Source organism: Cricetulus griseus, chromosome X, assembly GCF_003668045.3.
Source record: "Cricetulus griseus strain 17A/GY chromosome X, alternate assembly CriGri-PICRH-1.0, whole genome shotgun sequence".
NCBI lineage: Eukaryota > Metazoa > Chordata > Mammalia > Rodentia > Cricetidae > Cricetulus > Cricetulus griseus.
In genome coordinates this window covers 37,287,608-37,302,109 of record NC_048604.1, presented here as the reverse complement: position 1 = coordinate 37,302,109, position 14,502 = coordinate 37,287,608, and the positions used below count along the sequence as shown (strand labels likewise).

Below are 14,502 nucleotides of genomic sequence, written 5' to 3'. Positions count from 1 at the left end.
AAACAACGCTGCAATGACATTTTAAAAATAGTTCTTATTCAGCAGGTGCATTTTGTCATTTCCCCTGTTTGTGTGAAATGACAAACACCTTTGTACTTTGAAACGCTTTTATAAGCCTTTTCAAATGTTAAGATGTTTGAAGAATAACTCTTAGACATTCATATTTAGAGATGTTCTATTTTGTTAATATATTGTACATTTAATATATATATATATATATATAGTGTGTGTATGTGGGGAGAAAGAGAGAGAGAGAGAGAGAGAGAGAGAGAGAGAGAGAGAGACAGAGAGAAAGACAGAGAGAGAGAGTCTTATTTGTTAGACTTATTCTAAGATTTATGCTAGCAACAGAAATAGGGTAAAAGGAGGAGAATCTGGCCCAAAATTTCTTTTTCTTTCAACTGCATGACCAAGAGATCTCAGGTTTATAAGGAATCTAACTAAAAGGATGGAGTGAACTATGTTAAAATCACATAGAAACATTCACTGTTGAGAAGAGGGGTGGCGACTGTCTTCCTTAGACAGAACATACAGATTTGTCAGGTCATCTAAAAAGAGTACCGACTTCTGATCTAGACAAAAGGCTATGGTTGCTTTTTGTTCATGTTCTTGCACTAATTAGAGATGATAAATATTTAGATGTCATAGTTTGGTTTTTCTGAGGAAGGAGAAAAATATGATGTTAGAAATGGGTCCATTTTTGGATTTGATGGAGACTTTTTCCATGGGGGAAAAAGCTTGGCTTGCTGCTGTAGAGTGTGGAAATCTTGGAGCTCTTCACACTTACTGCTTCTCTGTTGGCAGGTTGCCGGAAGATATCACCATCAGAATGTTCCCATGACAATTCTCCATCCCCTGTTTATTAAAAAGAAATAAAGAAAGAATCAAACATACATAGAAGGGAAAAATATCACCCTTTTGACCCAGCCACATTTTTGGAACCATGTTTCTAAAATTCTCAAGGCATTTTAGCTCTTGTGGCTACCCTTTAAGAAATAGCACTGAACGATTTCTCTGGGTGGGTCTCATGATTCAAAACAAGTCACAAGAAAGTTATCAGCTTCTAAATAGATCAACTGGTAACTAACACTGTCCAGAATTTGGAATATAAAAGGGAAAATAATAGCTTTTTACCTTAATAATAGTCATCATCACTCTCGCTTATTTTATTCTAGTGACAGTAAAGTATTTTACAGATCGTATTTAACATGTGTTTATACTATCCTTAAACAATGAATTTTAAAGTTTTCATTGGTCAAGACTTAAGTTCACAATTATGTCTCTGAGAAGCTATGAATTGATTTAAAAGTAAAAGCTAAACTCGCTATGGTTAGAGTATTTATGCAAGAAATAGCCAAGATGCTGTCTCTTTTACAGTTTTATAAATTCATATATGAGTGCTCTATTTACTATAGTTAGTTCCACTCCTCCCTACCCTTCCAATTTCTCCCATGTCCCTCATCATTCACTTTCATTTATGATCTCTTCTTTAGTTACTGTTGTTACACACACACACACACACACACACACACACACACACACACACACACACACACACAAACCCATAAACATATATACACAGGTATGTAGATCAGAAAAATTCTAAAATTCGTATGGAATCCAAAGCAATCTGAAGTAAAAAGAATAATGCTTAAGGGGATTCCCACACCACATTTCAGGCTGTATTACAGAGCTCTAGTAATAAAACAGCATAGCACTGTCTGTAATTTTGATCTGACACAACTTTGTCTAGATCAGTAGTTCTCAACCTGTGGGTCACGACCCCTTTTGGGGTATTGAATGACCCCTTCACAGGGGTTGCCTAAGACCTTCAGAAAAACTCTATGTTACGATTTTAACAGTTGCAAAATTACAGTTATGAAGCAACAACAAGAATAATTTTATGGCTGGTGGGGGGGTCACCACAACATGAAGAACTGTTAGTCACAGCATTAGGAAGGTCAAGAACCACTGCTGTAGGTCTATATGATCCACTGTTTGAACAGTAAATCCACTATTACTGAAGTCTTCCAGAATAGCTGCTGCTTTGTCTTATGACAGAGTCTTTCTATGTAGTTGTGGCTAAACTGGAACTCACTACGTAGCCCAGTTTGTTCTGGAGCTCACTGTCCTTCTTTCTGTCCTAAGTTGACATTACAGGTGTGCATCACCACACCCAAATCAGAGTAACTGCTTCTAAGAGAAAGATTTTATGTTAAAGGTTTTGGGAAACATAAGTGTAAATGGAGTACTCAATTGGTCTAGATAATAAAAGGCAGGTGTCAGATATAGAGGGAAATGCTGAGACATCAGAGAGAAGGGGCAAGCCACAGAACACCTTACCTCCTAAGCATCTCCACAGAGAAGAGAGCGATTTCCTGTTTGTCCTTGCTTACATACTATTACTGCCCCACTACATCACTTCCTACCTGTCTGTACAGACCTCCAGACCTCTATGGTTAGCTAGTGGCAGTTTCTGTCCAGCTATATCACTTTCTGCCTGTTTGTACAGACCTCTAGACCTCTATGGTTAGCTAGAGTGGCAAGCTCCATTCTCTGATCCCCAGACAGTCTTTAATTGTGCAAGAAAGATATCAGTGCACATAAGCACACAAAAGATATGGGTATTCATCAATTGATCAAAAATAAAAATAAATTGGTTAATTTTCAAGAAGCTTTGGTTACCTATGACTGTACAAGCATGTACATGTGTGCACATAATATGTACATATACATATATATTATATTATGCTAAACAACAACTAGCTATTAAATGGGACAACATAGAACAAGGAAAAATAGAAATAATTTTTCTTTTATAATTCATGTCTCAAGCTTTCAAAACCTTGGAACTAAATAGTAACATTTTAATTAGTTTAGGTACATGAAAGCACTATTGGGGAAATTTATGTAATTTTTCAGGACTTGAAAAAGCTTGAAAATTAACTTGATAGCCTCCTGCCTTAGTCTAGCACATTCTAGGATTATGGCTTGATCTACAGTGTCTAGCTCATTTTCTTGATTTAGATTGCCTGAAGGACTTAGTATCCTACACTGTTTGAAAGGTAGAGAATTTCAGACATAATTTTGTGCAAGTGTTACATGGAACAGATGGAGCAACCAAAGCTCAGAAAGTAGAAGTAGCTATTAATAGTTAAACAATGCTCATTGAAATTAACACCCAAATCACAGGTCCCCAGATTCCTGAGTATTCATGTCCATCCTATGAAAGCATGGTTTACTCCTTGTTATTTGTGACTGTATCACCATCAAATGGTGGAACCTGAAAACCAATGATAACCCTGGGTATCTTTTCCTCTGTTTTTCTTCTGAGTACTTACAAGTACCTTATATTTTAATATTTTGTTCATTTTCTGTTATCTCCCATTATAATTCTACCATGAAAATCAAGATTTTGGTCTATCCTGGTCATTAATGTAATAATAGCATGAACAATAGCAATGGGCACATAGTATGCATTCAGCATCTGCTGCATGAATGGATAACAAAGCATTATGAATATTTTCCACTGTTAAATGTTTCTTGGTCCTTTGTTGACAAACTTTAAATTTCTTAAAATGAGGGGTTATGCCTTACACCATCTTTGTAGCTTCTTGGTCACTACTTTCCAAAGTGTGGTCCTTGTCATCATCTGGGAATTTGTTAGACACTCAAATTTTGGATCCTCCCGGAGACCAACTGAATTGGAAACTATTGGATAAGGGCCAATAGTTTAGGTTTTGATGAGCTCTTCAATAGAGTTGGATGCATACAGAAATTTTAAGATAGCTGGGCTGGAACAGCTGGTATCTTGCTGGGTACCTATCAGTGGCTTAATATATAACTGAATTAAACTGCAGTGAAAATACCAAATTGTGTGTGGCTGGAAGAACAGTTTTCTTCCTGTGTGGCTGCAGATGATAGGCAAAGACTACATGAAGACCTATTGGAAACTCTGACTGTCTACAGTGAGAGTTGGCTGTGACAGGACACAATGTTGAGGAGTCAAATAACAAGTGTTGAATTCTGCATAAGTGGAAATATTGATACTATGGCAAGTGAGACAAATCATGCTGGGCCCTATGCCCTCAAGATGTTTGCATTGAATTTGGAAGTGACTGAATATCAGTTTAAGATGCAGTTAAAAACATACGAAGGCCAGCAACCAGAAAAAAAAAACAACAAAACAAATGGAGTATATATGCTTAAGCCATATTGAGTTGGGAAGATGAATCATGAGGAAAGCATTTTAAGTGAAAATTTATTTTTCATTTTTATTTTATTTTAGAATAAAATATTTATTTAGAGTTTTTATTTTAGAAGTATATGCTTACAGGGACACTGCTGGTGTGGACAGAGTACCTCAGCGGAAACGAGTGACATTTGCAAAGAAGCAGCACTTTGAAAATAGCAAGCCACAAGGAAGTAAGCACTAAGAAATCAGGTATTGTTTGAATAGGAATTTTAGATTGGGAAAATATGGGGCTGGTAACTGGAGAGAAGGGGTGAGGGGGAGGAGGAGGTTAAGAGGGGTTATAAATCATCAAAAGCAGGTTGAAGACTTCATATTTCATCCCATTATTAATTTTTAGGTACAGAGTCCTATAGTACAAATGATACCCAAGCAAGGGTCTTCTGGTAGCAGAGTGTAGCCCAGCTGAGGACCACTAAAACCTCAGAATCCAACCAGGAGGCATCTATAGTAACAGGTGATAGGCCATGCTGCAGAGCAAAAGCAAGTGTTAAGACTGATGGTAGATGTGATCATAGGGGAATAAAGCAGAGAAGAAAACAGTATAAAGTGATAGTCAACCTGAGAATTTAGAGAGGTGTTCAGTGCCCTTGACAGTGACTGAGTAGGGATAAACTGAGATTTGTGTGCCCTGTTTTAGTTGGCAGTGGTGGGTCTGAGCCAAATGAAAGTAGACCAGAAGGACGATTAGAAACTAGAAAGGGATTTACCAGTGAATGGTAAAATGAAATGTAATAAAGCTACACGATACAGCCCCAAGCCAGATCTGAGTAGCTGAAGAGAGAGAAGAAATTACCAAAGAAGAATCACAGAGCAGTTCTCTTCATTACATTCACTGACTGATAGTAGCAAACAAGTGTTGTCTTAGCCTAGATATCATAGAAGTTCAGTTTACTATAGGTAGGTACTGGAGTTTTGAACAGATTCCTCGTTAAAGAGCCTTTAAATACTTAGAGTCCAGTCAAACAGCAGAAGCATTACAGAAGGATGCAATCACCAATAGGTAGAAACTTAAGATGGCAATGCAAATGAGGTAAGACAGTGTCAATCATGGCAGCAGAAGATTGATATCCTGTAACACACAGTCAGATGAATGTGCCACAGCCTTGTATTTGCAAATCTGAGGACTTGCAGACAGATACATATGCATAAAATGAAGTATCTTAACAACTTAAAAAGTTACTAGAGCTATTATTTCTGAGTATACAGAGAGAGAGAGAGAGAGTGAGAGAGAGAGTGTGAGTACAGGGGAAGAGAAAGAAAGGGGAGAGAGACTGTTTACTGTATGCATTATATATATTATTAATATAATATATAATTACATAATGTATGAATAATTTATACTACATATACTAGGGACTATTAGTATTTGTCACCTTTGAGATTTGAAAGTCATCAGAATGACATTACCCAAGTTTGAACACTTTAGTAAATAGCTGCTAAAGATTTCAACACTTCAGTTAACCTCTTTAACTGAAGTCATCATCGACATACTGAAATAATCATTTTAGATACTCATATTTTGTATGTTTAAAAGTAGCTCTCTAGACCCAGGTAGTGCCTGTTTTAATAGCTAAAAATAGATACTGCATATCCATTTATAATCTTAGCTATTATATCATGAGGAAAATAGGCACCAATACCCTAAAAACTGTTTCATTTTCCCGATGCACTGGAAATTTGTCTGGAGTGATATGAAACTTTTTTCTTTCAACTGCGGCTTTGAAAAAAAGAACAGTGATTCTAATGGAGACAGATGGATTCTAGCTAATTCTGAGAAGCAACAAGATGTAATTTTAACCAATTTTTTAGACGAAAATGAAAAACAACTCTAGTGTACTGTATGTCAAACAATATTCATTTAACCTTAAAAGCCACATGTGTTGTTCATTCAAATCTCAATTATACTCTGAGTGGTACCCTATGGGGCGGGAATGGCTTGGCTTTCTGGTAATGGGAGAAATGGAGAACAAGTATTTGAAAAATGGTCAAAAGCTAGGCTGAAATTCAGATTGTTTATAACTTCCACAACTTCCATTAATCTCTGGTTTGCTTGAGAAGAAGCAAATTCTGCTCTCTCAAAAAGATTTTGAGTACAAGGAGATTCTGATATACCCACGAAGATAGATTCCCAACAGAAAAGTATGCCAGTGTGTAGTCACTTCTGAACAGCATAAGACAGCAGAAATACAGTGGCCATAAGGCCCAATTTAGCTAGGATAACCTAATTTTATTGTCTTCCTCCTTTTATCTGCCAGGAACAATTATTACGACTTCATCTCTTGATTTCTGAAATGTCTGGTTTAGGGGGCAAATTATATAGTCACTCTAATCATCATTTTAAAAAGATGTGAATCATCGGGGTGGGGGTTGGTAGCACCATATTTTCAAAGAAATGAGTTGAAACCAGCAGAACCACTGCAAACAATGAAAGAGTTTTTGAGGGAAAATGGAAGATCAAGCACAGAGAAAGTCATTGTGAGATCTCCACCTGCCACGTGTGAGGCAATTACCCAGAAAAATGAACAATACTTTTATTAAAGTGCATTGTGAGCATAAACCCATTTGAGGCTGTGTTTCAGAAGGCACAGGGTAAAAAGCAACCAGTAAATGCCTGGTGTGGATACCAATAGTCTAGTCTTTCAATGGTGATGTGGCTAATAGATCCAAACTCATCATTAAAAACCGGGCCATGGCTTCTCAGAGTCTCACCTCTAGTCCCTAGAAGCAGAGTCATCACAAAGGCTGTATTTTCCAGTAGCCACAGAGATTACAAGAGTTCTCAAAAATGCTTGATTTTCCCAGGTTGAAAGGCAGCATAGATTAAATGGCTAAAAGAGCAGAGTGAACTGCAGAGTCTGACTGCAAATCCTAGCTTTTCCTCTTTCTGCATGTGTGACTGTGAACAAATCTATCAACCTCACTGTGTGTCATTTTCCTTATTATTAAAACAGATGCAATAATGCCTACCTTATTGGCTTTTGAAGAATAAATGAGTTAGTGCATATATCAAATGCTTGGAACAATGCCTAGCACATAGAAATTACCACGTAAGCATTGTCTATTGACCTTCCTCTAGTCCTTTCTCTCCATTGCTTTTTCCTCCTTCTCCTCAAAAACAGCTGACACACAGTGGGGGAAAAAGAAAGCCCCAGGAACTTCTACAGATATGTAGGTATTTAGCAGAAGAAAGAGCTTAGATTAAATAAGCAAGCAGAGCCTAGTAAGGAGCTAATTTACAGCCTCAAATAGAAAGAGGAACATTTTGTTTCTGAATCATCAGATGTCAAGATTCTGGACATGCAGTACCAGGCTGGTGAAACCCACAGAAACAGCTGGCCTGAACAAGGGGGAGCTCATCGACCCCAGATGCTGTCTGGGAGGCCAGCACAGGACTGATCCAGACCCCTGAACATGGATGTCAATGAGGAGGCCTCTGCACCCTAGGGGGCCCCTGGTGGTGGATTAGTATTTTTCCCTGGTGTAAGAAGGGACTTTGAGAGCCCATCCCACGTGAAGGGATGAACTCTTGGCCTGGACACATGGGGGAGGGCCTAGGCCCAGCCCAGGATGATGTTTGCGGAGCCCCTGTGGAGGGCCCCACCCTGCCTGGGAAGTGGAAGGTGGATGGGGTGGGGGGCAGGTGAGGGGGTAGGAGAGGTGTGGGGAGGGAGAGGGAGAAGGGATTGATATGTGAAACAACCCTGTTCCTAATTTGAAGTAATAAAAAATATTATTCTGGACATGAACATATACACACAGAGACACACAGACATAGAAACACAAGACACATATACGTGAGAGGAGGAGCTCATATTTTCTAAGCTTGCTTAGGCTCTTTCGTATTTATGCCAGATCTCTCTTACTTTCATGTTTTTAGGAAATAAGGTTTTTTTATATTACTTAAAACCCCTTTTCTCATTTTGTTAAGAGGGTATATATCTGCTTCATTGGAAAGCACCTCAAATTTCATAGCCATAGAGTGTTAAAATTCCAAGCACTCAAGTACCCAATTAGAATGCTGTGCTGCAATATCAGAAAGTTAAAAAAGAAAGCATGCAAGCTAAAGAAGGGAAGCTACAAGGTCTACCAATGTTTATGGCTTGGTCACCTTGGAAATGTAAAGAAGTAAGGTCTTTTTTCTTTATTTCTGTGAGCAGTCCTTTGACTTTGGCTTATCTCAAGAGTGGGATCCTTGGTATAAATAGGGATCATGCATTTACTTTTAAAAGCCAAAAGAAATCAGAAAGTGAATCTCTCTCTCTCTCTCTCTCTCTCTCTCTCTCTCTCTCTGTGTGTGTGTGTGTGTATGAGAGAGAGAGAGAGAGAGAGAGAGAGAGAGAGAGAGAGAGAGAACGCTAGGAGATTATACACACTGTCCATATAACCTGTGCTGTGGAGAGACACTTTGAAAAGTCTTAGGGTTAAAATGTGGGTAATATTCAGATAAGATGCCTCTGCTTGGCTTTGCTATTCTTTCTCGTGATTCTTTACCATTTGTTTATGTTGGTAATGAAGAATTAAGATTGATTCCTATAAACTGTGAAGTCTAGGCTCATGGAGACTATTCTAATGTCACCAATGGGCACATTCAACGTTGAGCTTCTGAACAGCTACAAGATTCCTAGTTGCACTAAAATAGGCTAAAGAAAAAGTGGCTTTAACCACCCATAAGGAAATAATTGCTGTGAAATGTTGCACTGGGAATTCTTTATTTTTATAAACAGACTCACACAATCAGAGAAAAAAAATCTACAACTCCCCAAAAGAATGGGATGCTATTGACCCTGACAGGATATCCCGGATGGCCAATTAGGACACTTGACTACTAATTTAAATTCTGTATGAAAGTCAGTGGTGTCCCATCCACTGTCTAAAGAAAGCAATATGCTAGAAATAAGATACATTCCAAAAAGGAACATGATGTCCAATGGGTGGGTGTACTGAGACAGTTCACCACCATGTATAGATAAATTTTGAGAACAAACAATGGAGAGAAAACCAAAACAACCTAGGAAGTTTCCAGGGAAGGAGGACGGTTCTAGTTAGGGAGGAAAAAAAGCAAGCATCACTGGAAAATCTCTAAGATGGTTCCGTATTCCTGACCACAAGTGATGCACTTTTAAAAAGATATTGCTAACAGTGGTCAGACTTTTACGTATCTTTTGAAAATATGGTATTTCAATGTTTTCAAGTGTAGATGAGAACATACGAAATGAAAACTTTTAATACAAATATTTGAGATGGACTATTCCCTTTTAAATCTGGATGAACCATGGTTGCTAACTATAGATTTAATATTTAATGGATCTCTGTAACTCATTCACTTTTGAAGGAGAAATGGAAAGCTCCTAGTGAAGAACAGGTATAAAGTTTCAGTTATATAAAATTGACATTAGCTTAAAACAACTCCGGTGCTGGAGACAGACCTTAGAGACGCCCATACACCAGGCAAATGTTCTACCACTGAGCTACATCTACAGTGCAGATTTTGCTTTTGAAGCCATGTTTTCTATCAGGAATATTTCCTTCCTGCCATCCTGACCAGGAGTACATAGTGTTCTGCTGAAAATGTGGGTCAAATTAGAAACAACCCAAGATTGATTTGTGAGGCTCTATATTTGGATATATTGTTACCAAGGAGAGATGGTTAGCACTCTCCTTGACAAGGACGGAAGAGGCCCTTGGGCCTAACAACACGCATACGGTTAAGGCATTGTCATCTACTTCCGTTTGGTTTTTCGAATCAGGGTCTCACTATGTAGCCCTGGCTGTCCTGGAACTCATGATATAGACCAAGCTGGCCTCAAACTCACAGAGATCCGCCTGCTTCTGCCTCTCAAGTGCTGGGATTAAAGGCATGTGCCATCACACCTGGCTTTTCCTTCGTTTCTAAAACTGAAAAACTTTCTAGATTTTTATAGTGTTTAGGAAAAAATGGAATATCACACATACATTACTTCCCTGATGATCATTAGATCTGGCCAATGTGGCTTCTAAGGTGTAATTTTGCTGCTTTTTGGAATAACATTTCAAGAACCTTAAGTAAGGGGCTACAGAGATGGTTCAGTGGTTAAGATCACTGGCTGCTCTTCTAGAGGACCCAGGTTTGATTCCCAGCACCCACATGGTAGCTCACAACCATCTGTAACTCCAGTTCCAGGGGAACTGATGCCCTCTTCTGGCCACTGTGTTTACTAGGCACACATATGGTGCCCAAATATATATGGAGACAAAAATTTATATAAATAAGTAATTATTTTAAAAAGTAACTTAAATAAAATAGCAGTATTCTCGGACACAGGAAAGTTACTTTTAAGCAGCTCTTCCCAGTTTTGGTATCCTTGAAACAACAGAAATTCTCAGTCTAATGAAAAGAGACTTCAGCTTCTCATTTGAGATGAAAGAACGCTAGGTGGACATGCATATTGCATCAATTATCTTGGCCTGAACAAGCTGTGAGATTAACTACCTCACTTGTCTCCTAGCCAGACCTGAATATGAAACCATGTAAAGAGCATTTTATAATTGTGTCTGTCTTAGGTTTTATGAAACCTGCCAGAAAGATATATGGCTAATTCTGTGCTAGGGGAAACAGGATAAGAAAAGATGGTCCTTTACTTACAGAGGTACCCAGCTAAGAATACAAGACACACAGAACAATGACCAACACTAAACAAAACCCCCTGATTGTGGTTACCAGCTAGGAGCCCAAGACAGTCTATGCGACCTCTAACAGCAGAGCCAGTCTTTATCTCTAGAGCACAAATGGACTTTGGGAGCCCATTCCCTATTGAGGGATACTATTGCAGTCCAGATACAGCAAGGAGGGTCTAGACCCTCCCCCAAACAATATGACAAGCTTTGAAGGTCCTTGGTAGAGGGCCTCACTATTCCTGGAGAGGAGTTGGGGGTGGGTTGGATGGAGAACATGGGAGGAGGGGAGGGTGAGGGAATGGGGGGATAGATATCTAAATATGAGAAATTAAAATAATAAAAAATTTAAAAAGAACAATGACCAACACAAGAAAAGTATTAGAATATTTTGAAATGTTAAATTCTATTGCTATAGTTTAGATGTGCTTTGTCCTTGTCAAACGTTATATACAAATTTGGTTGTGATGGTGTTGGAAGGTGTGGCGTTAGAGTGGCTCGCATCTTTCTTTGGAGACTGGATCTCTAGTGAGAGTGGGAAAAAGCAGCTCAGCTTCTTTGAACTCTTCCTTGCTTGTGAAACTACCAGTTTTCCATACCACATTTTTTTCATGGATGGAGAAGCATGTGGCCCTTACAGGGTGGCACAATCTCAAACTTCCAGCCTCTAGAACTCTGAGATAAGTCTCTTTACTTTACAAATGACCTAGTCTGAGGCATTTTGTTGTATCAACACAAAATAGACCAAGACATGTATGAACCAGACTAAGACCTTAATAAGTTAAATAAGGAAGTCAATAAGATAGATACATTACTCAGAACTATTAGAAATGGAGTTTTGTTAACTGCTAATAATTCTTCAGTAACGGATAGGGAGGGAGAATTGTAGGGAAGGAGGGTTTCAGAAGGAGTGGGGATGGGGATAGGAGAGGGTAATATGGGGTGAATACAAACAAAATTTATTGTACACATCTATGAAACTATCATGTAATAAATTATAAACTATCTTTAAAAATTTCAGTCTCAGCTGTGAGCTCAGAAAAATGGATTGCATTCTAATAGGTGAAAGGGAGGTGGCATTTAAAGTTTGTGATGGAAAAACTTGAAGAGAGATATAACACAAGGGAAATGGCATATTCTGGGCTACAGGGTCTGGTTGTATGTTCATGTCAAAGAAATGATGATGAGTTGCAGGTAAAGGAAGGACCAGATTGTTTTAAAGAATTTAAAAATAATCTAAGTTCTCCAAAGAGCTGGGTGTGGTGGCACAAACCTATAATCTCAGCATTAGGGAGGCTGAGACAGGAGGGTCACAAATGTGAAGCTAACTTGGGATATATGAGGACATTCTGTTTCAAGTTACTTTCACTCACTCACCCAAACAAAAAGAATTAAAGTATTGGGACCACATACAATGTACAACAAACAGTGCAAACAGCATGGATGGGCATGTTAGCTTGATGGTAGCGTCAGAAATTCAGAGATTCAGAGACTATAGGACCAGTTTTCTCCCATACTTTGGTTCCCCTTTCTTCTCACCCTGAGGAGGACAAAGTAACCTGACAATCATAGCAGTTGATGGGGTGGGGGGACATTCCAGGGATTTCTGTCCTACTTTCCAGATAGGATGTTCCCTCCTTTCCGTTACTGACTTTTATGACACCTGTCCTTGGTGGCATATGGCATGACTGGAAATTAAATGACTTGTGAGAGAATTCAAGGGAGTAAAAGGCAGAAAAAAAGAAAGAAAGAAAGAAAGAAAGAAAGAAACAAAGAAAGAAAGAAGGAAAGGAAGGAAAGGAGGAAGGAAGGAAGGAAGGAAGGAAGGAAGGAAGGAAGGAAGGAAGGAAGGAAGGAAGGAAGCCAGCCAGCCCTGTGACTCTGACCCCAGAGCTCCAAATTGCTTCACTAACTTTTAAGGCATATTTACAGGACTGTGACAAGAATGTCTCCTGATGCAAGACAGTAAAAAAGGAATATATACTGCACACGGTAGAGGCAAATCATCTTAAGATGCCTATTCTTCTCTGTGAGGCCATAACCTACTCACTCAGTGCTGAAGATAAGATGGTGGACAAAAATGGTCTTGGAAATTGCTCTTTAGGTCATCTTATTTTTCTAGGAAAGACAAACATTTAGCATATTATGATGCAAGTAAGTTTATAAAGTATCACAAGAGTTAACTTTGGAATCAGAACAAGTAGGCTCAACTTCTGATTCTGCCTCTTCTGTTACTCCGGGGCAGAGCACTTAGAATCTCTGTCTCTACTTCCTAGCTGAATAATAGGAATGAAAATAGTTCCCACTACTGTTCTGAGGATCCAGTGGGTCACTCTACACATAAGCATTTATGCACTGAAGGTGCACACGTTAAGTGCGACATATCCACTCAATTTATAAAATACTTGATTGACTTTGAATACATTCAGCAGCTTACCCCCAAATTCTCCTCCCTTGACCACAGTCCAAGTACATAGCCTTCCCCTTTGACTTGGCAACATAGGCAGGAGTCGGGAAGCCGAAATGATAAATGGTGGGGGGAAAGCTGCGTGTGGGTTTAGTTTGAGATCTGTCTGCCCCATATATGGCAGTAGTAGAATCTCTGAAGAGATGTTTTCTTCTGATAAAGTTTCCCTTACAGTTCTAGCGGCTGTTTGCACTATGCTTCCAGTCCAGATGAGGTTTGCTGAAGTGCCAGCAATGACACGCACCCTGCCAACACTCTCCTGACTGTCCCAGCCTCACAGACATGTCTAAACAACTGAGGCTGGGGCTGAGATTCAATCTGAGTCTAGAATTGCTGTCTGACCCAGGGAGAAAGGCGAGAATTAGTGTTTGGTGACAGTGCAGACAGGCTGGTTCAATGGGGCCCTTTATACGAAGGTTTGCAAGTTCAGCACTCAAAAGGTTGTTGTTTTTTTTCTTCAGTATTTGGCCTGCAGTTAGGGTGGTCAGCATAGGGAAGAAGTGTCTGGGTTCCCTGCCGTGTGAGTAATATGCTTCTACAAGATACACCTTTGTACAAACATCATTTCAACAGAAAAAATAACTAGGTGCTTCAGAAATGGGAACTTCAAAGACATTTCAAGCACATTATATACAACTGAAAGATGTAAAGAAATTGGAGGCACAGAAAAAACAATTTTTATAAAAGTGGGGGATTTAGTCTTTATAAAGAAAGATGAAAGAAGCGGTGCATTTAGACTAGAGATGCCAAAAGAAGAATTTAATGAATTGTCAAGCATATGAAGGGACAATACATGATCAGTAATAATGAGCTTTCATCTGCTGCTTCTGAGGACTCGCTAAAAGGGAAAATTTAAATTGTGACAAGAGAATTGAAGACAGTCAGTACCAGGATCTGTTCCCACAAGAAGGACTAGAAATAAAGCTCTGTCTGTGGAGATTAAATAAATAAAAGGCAAATCTATCAGACACGAGAAGGCTCCGTTGTACTTAACTTCAGGATAATTGCCACTTCTTAAGCAATCACTCTGTATGAGGCCTTATCCGAGCACTCTATGCCATCACAGTTAATCTTTACAACCACTGTGGGTGGTGGATACCATCACATCCTTCATTGTTACAGCTGAGAC

At 38.9% G+C, this 14,502-nt stretch overlaps 1 protein-coding gene and 1 pseudogene across 5 annotated transcripts in view; one reads left to right on the top strand and one right to left on the bottom strand.

Moving 5' to 3' along the window:
* Positions 1-14,502, bottom strand: part of Chrdl1 (chordin like 1) — a 159,447-nt gene that overhangs the window by 23,669 nt on the left and 121,276 nt on the right. For all 5 annotated transcript variants that reach the window (XM_027433625.2, XM_035450122.1, XM_027433626.2 and 2 more), the window contains one exon: positions 788-855. In XM_027433625.2, the coding sequence (XP_027289426.1) occupies positions 788-855 (68 nt within the window). The remainder of the gene's footprint in view (positions 1-787; positions 856-14,502) is intronic.
* LOC113837837 lies at positions 9,880-9,993 on the top strand (annotated as a pseudogene).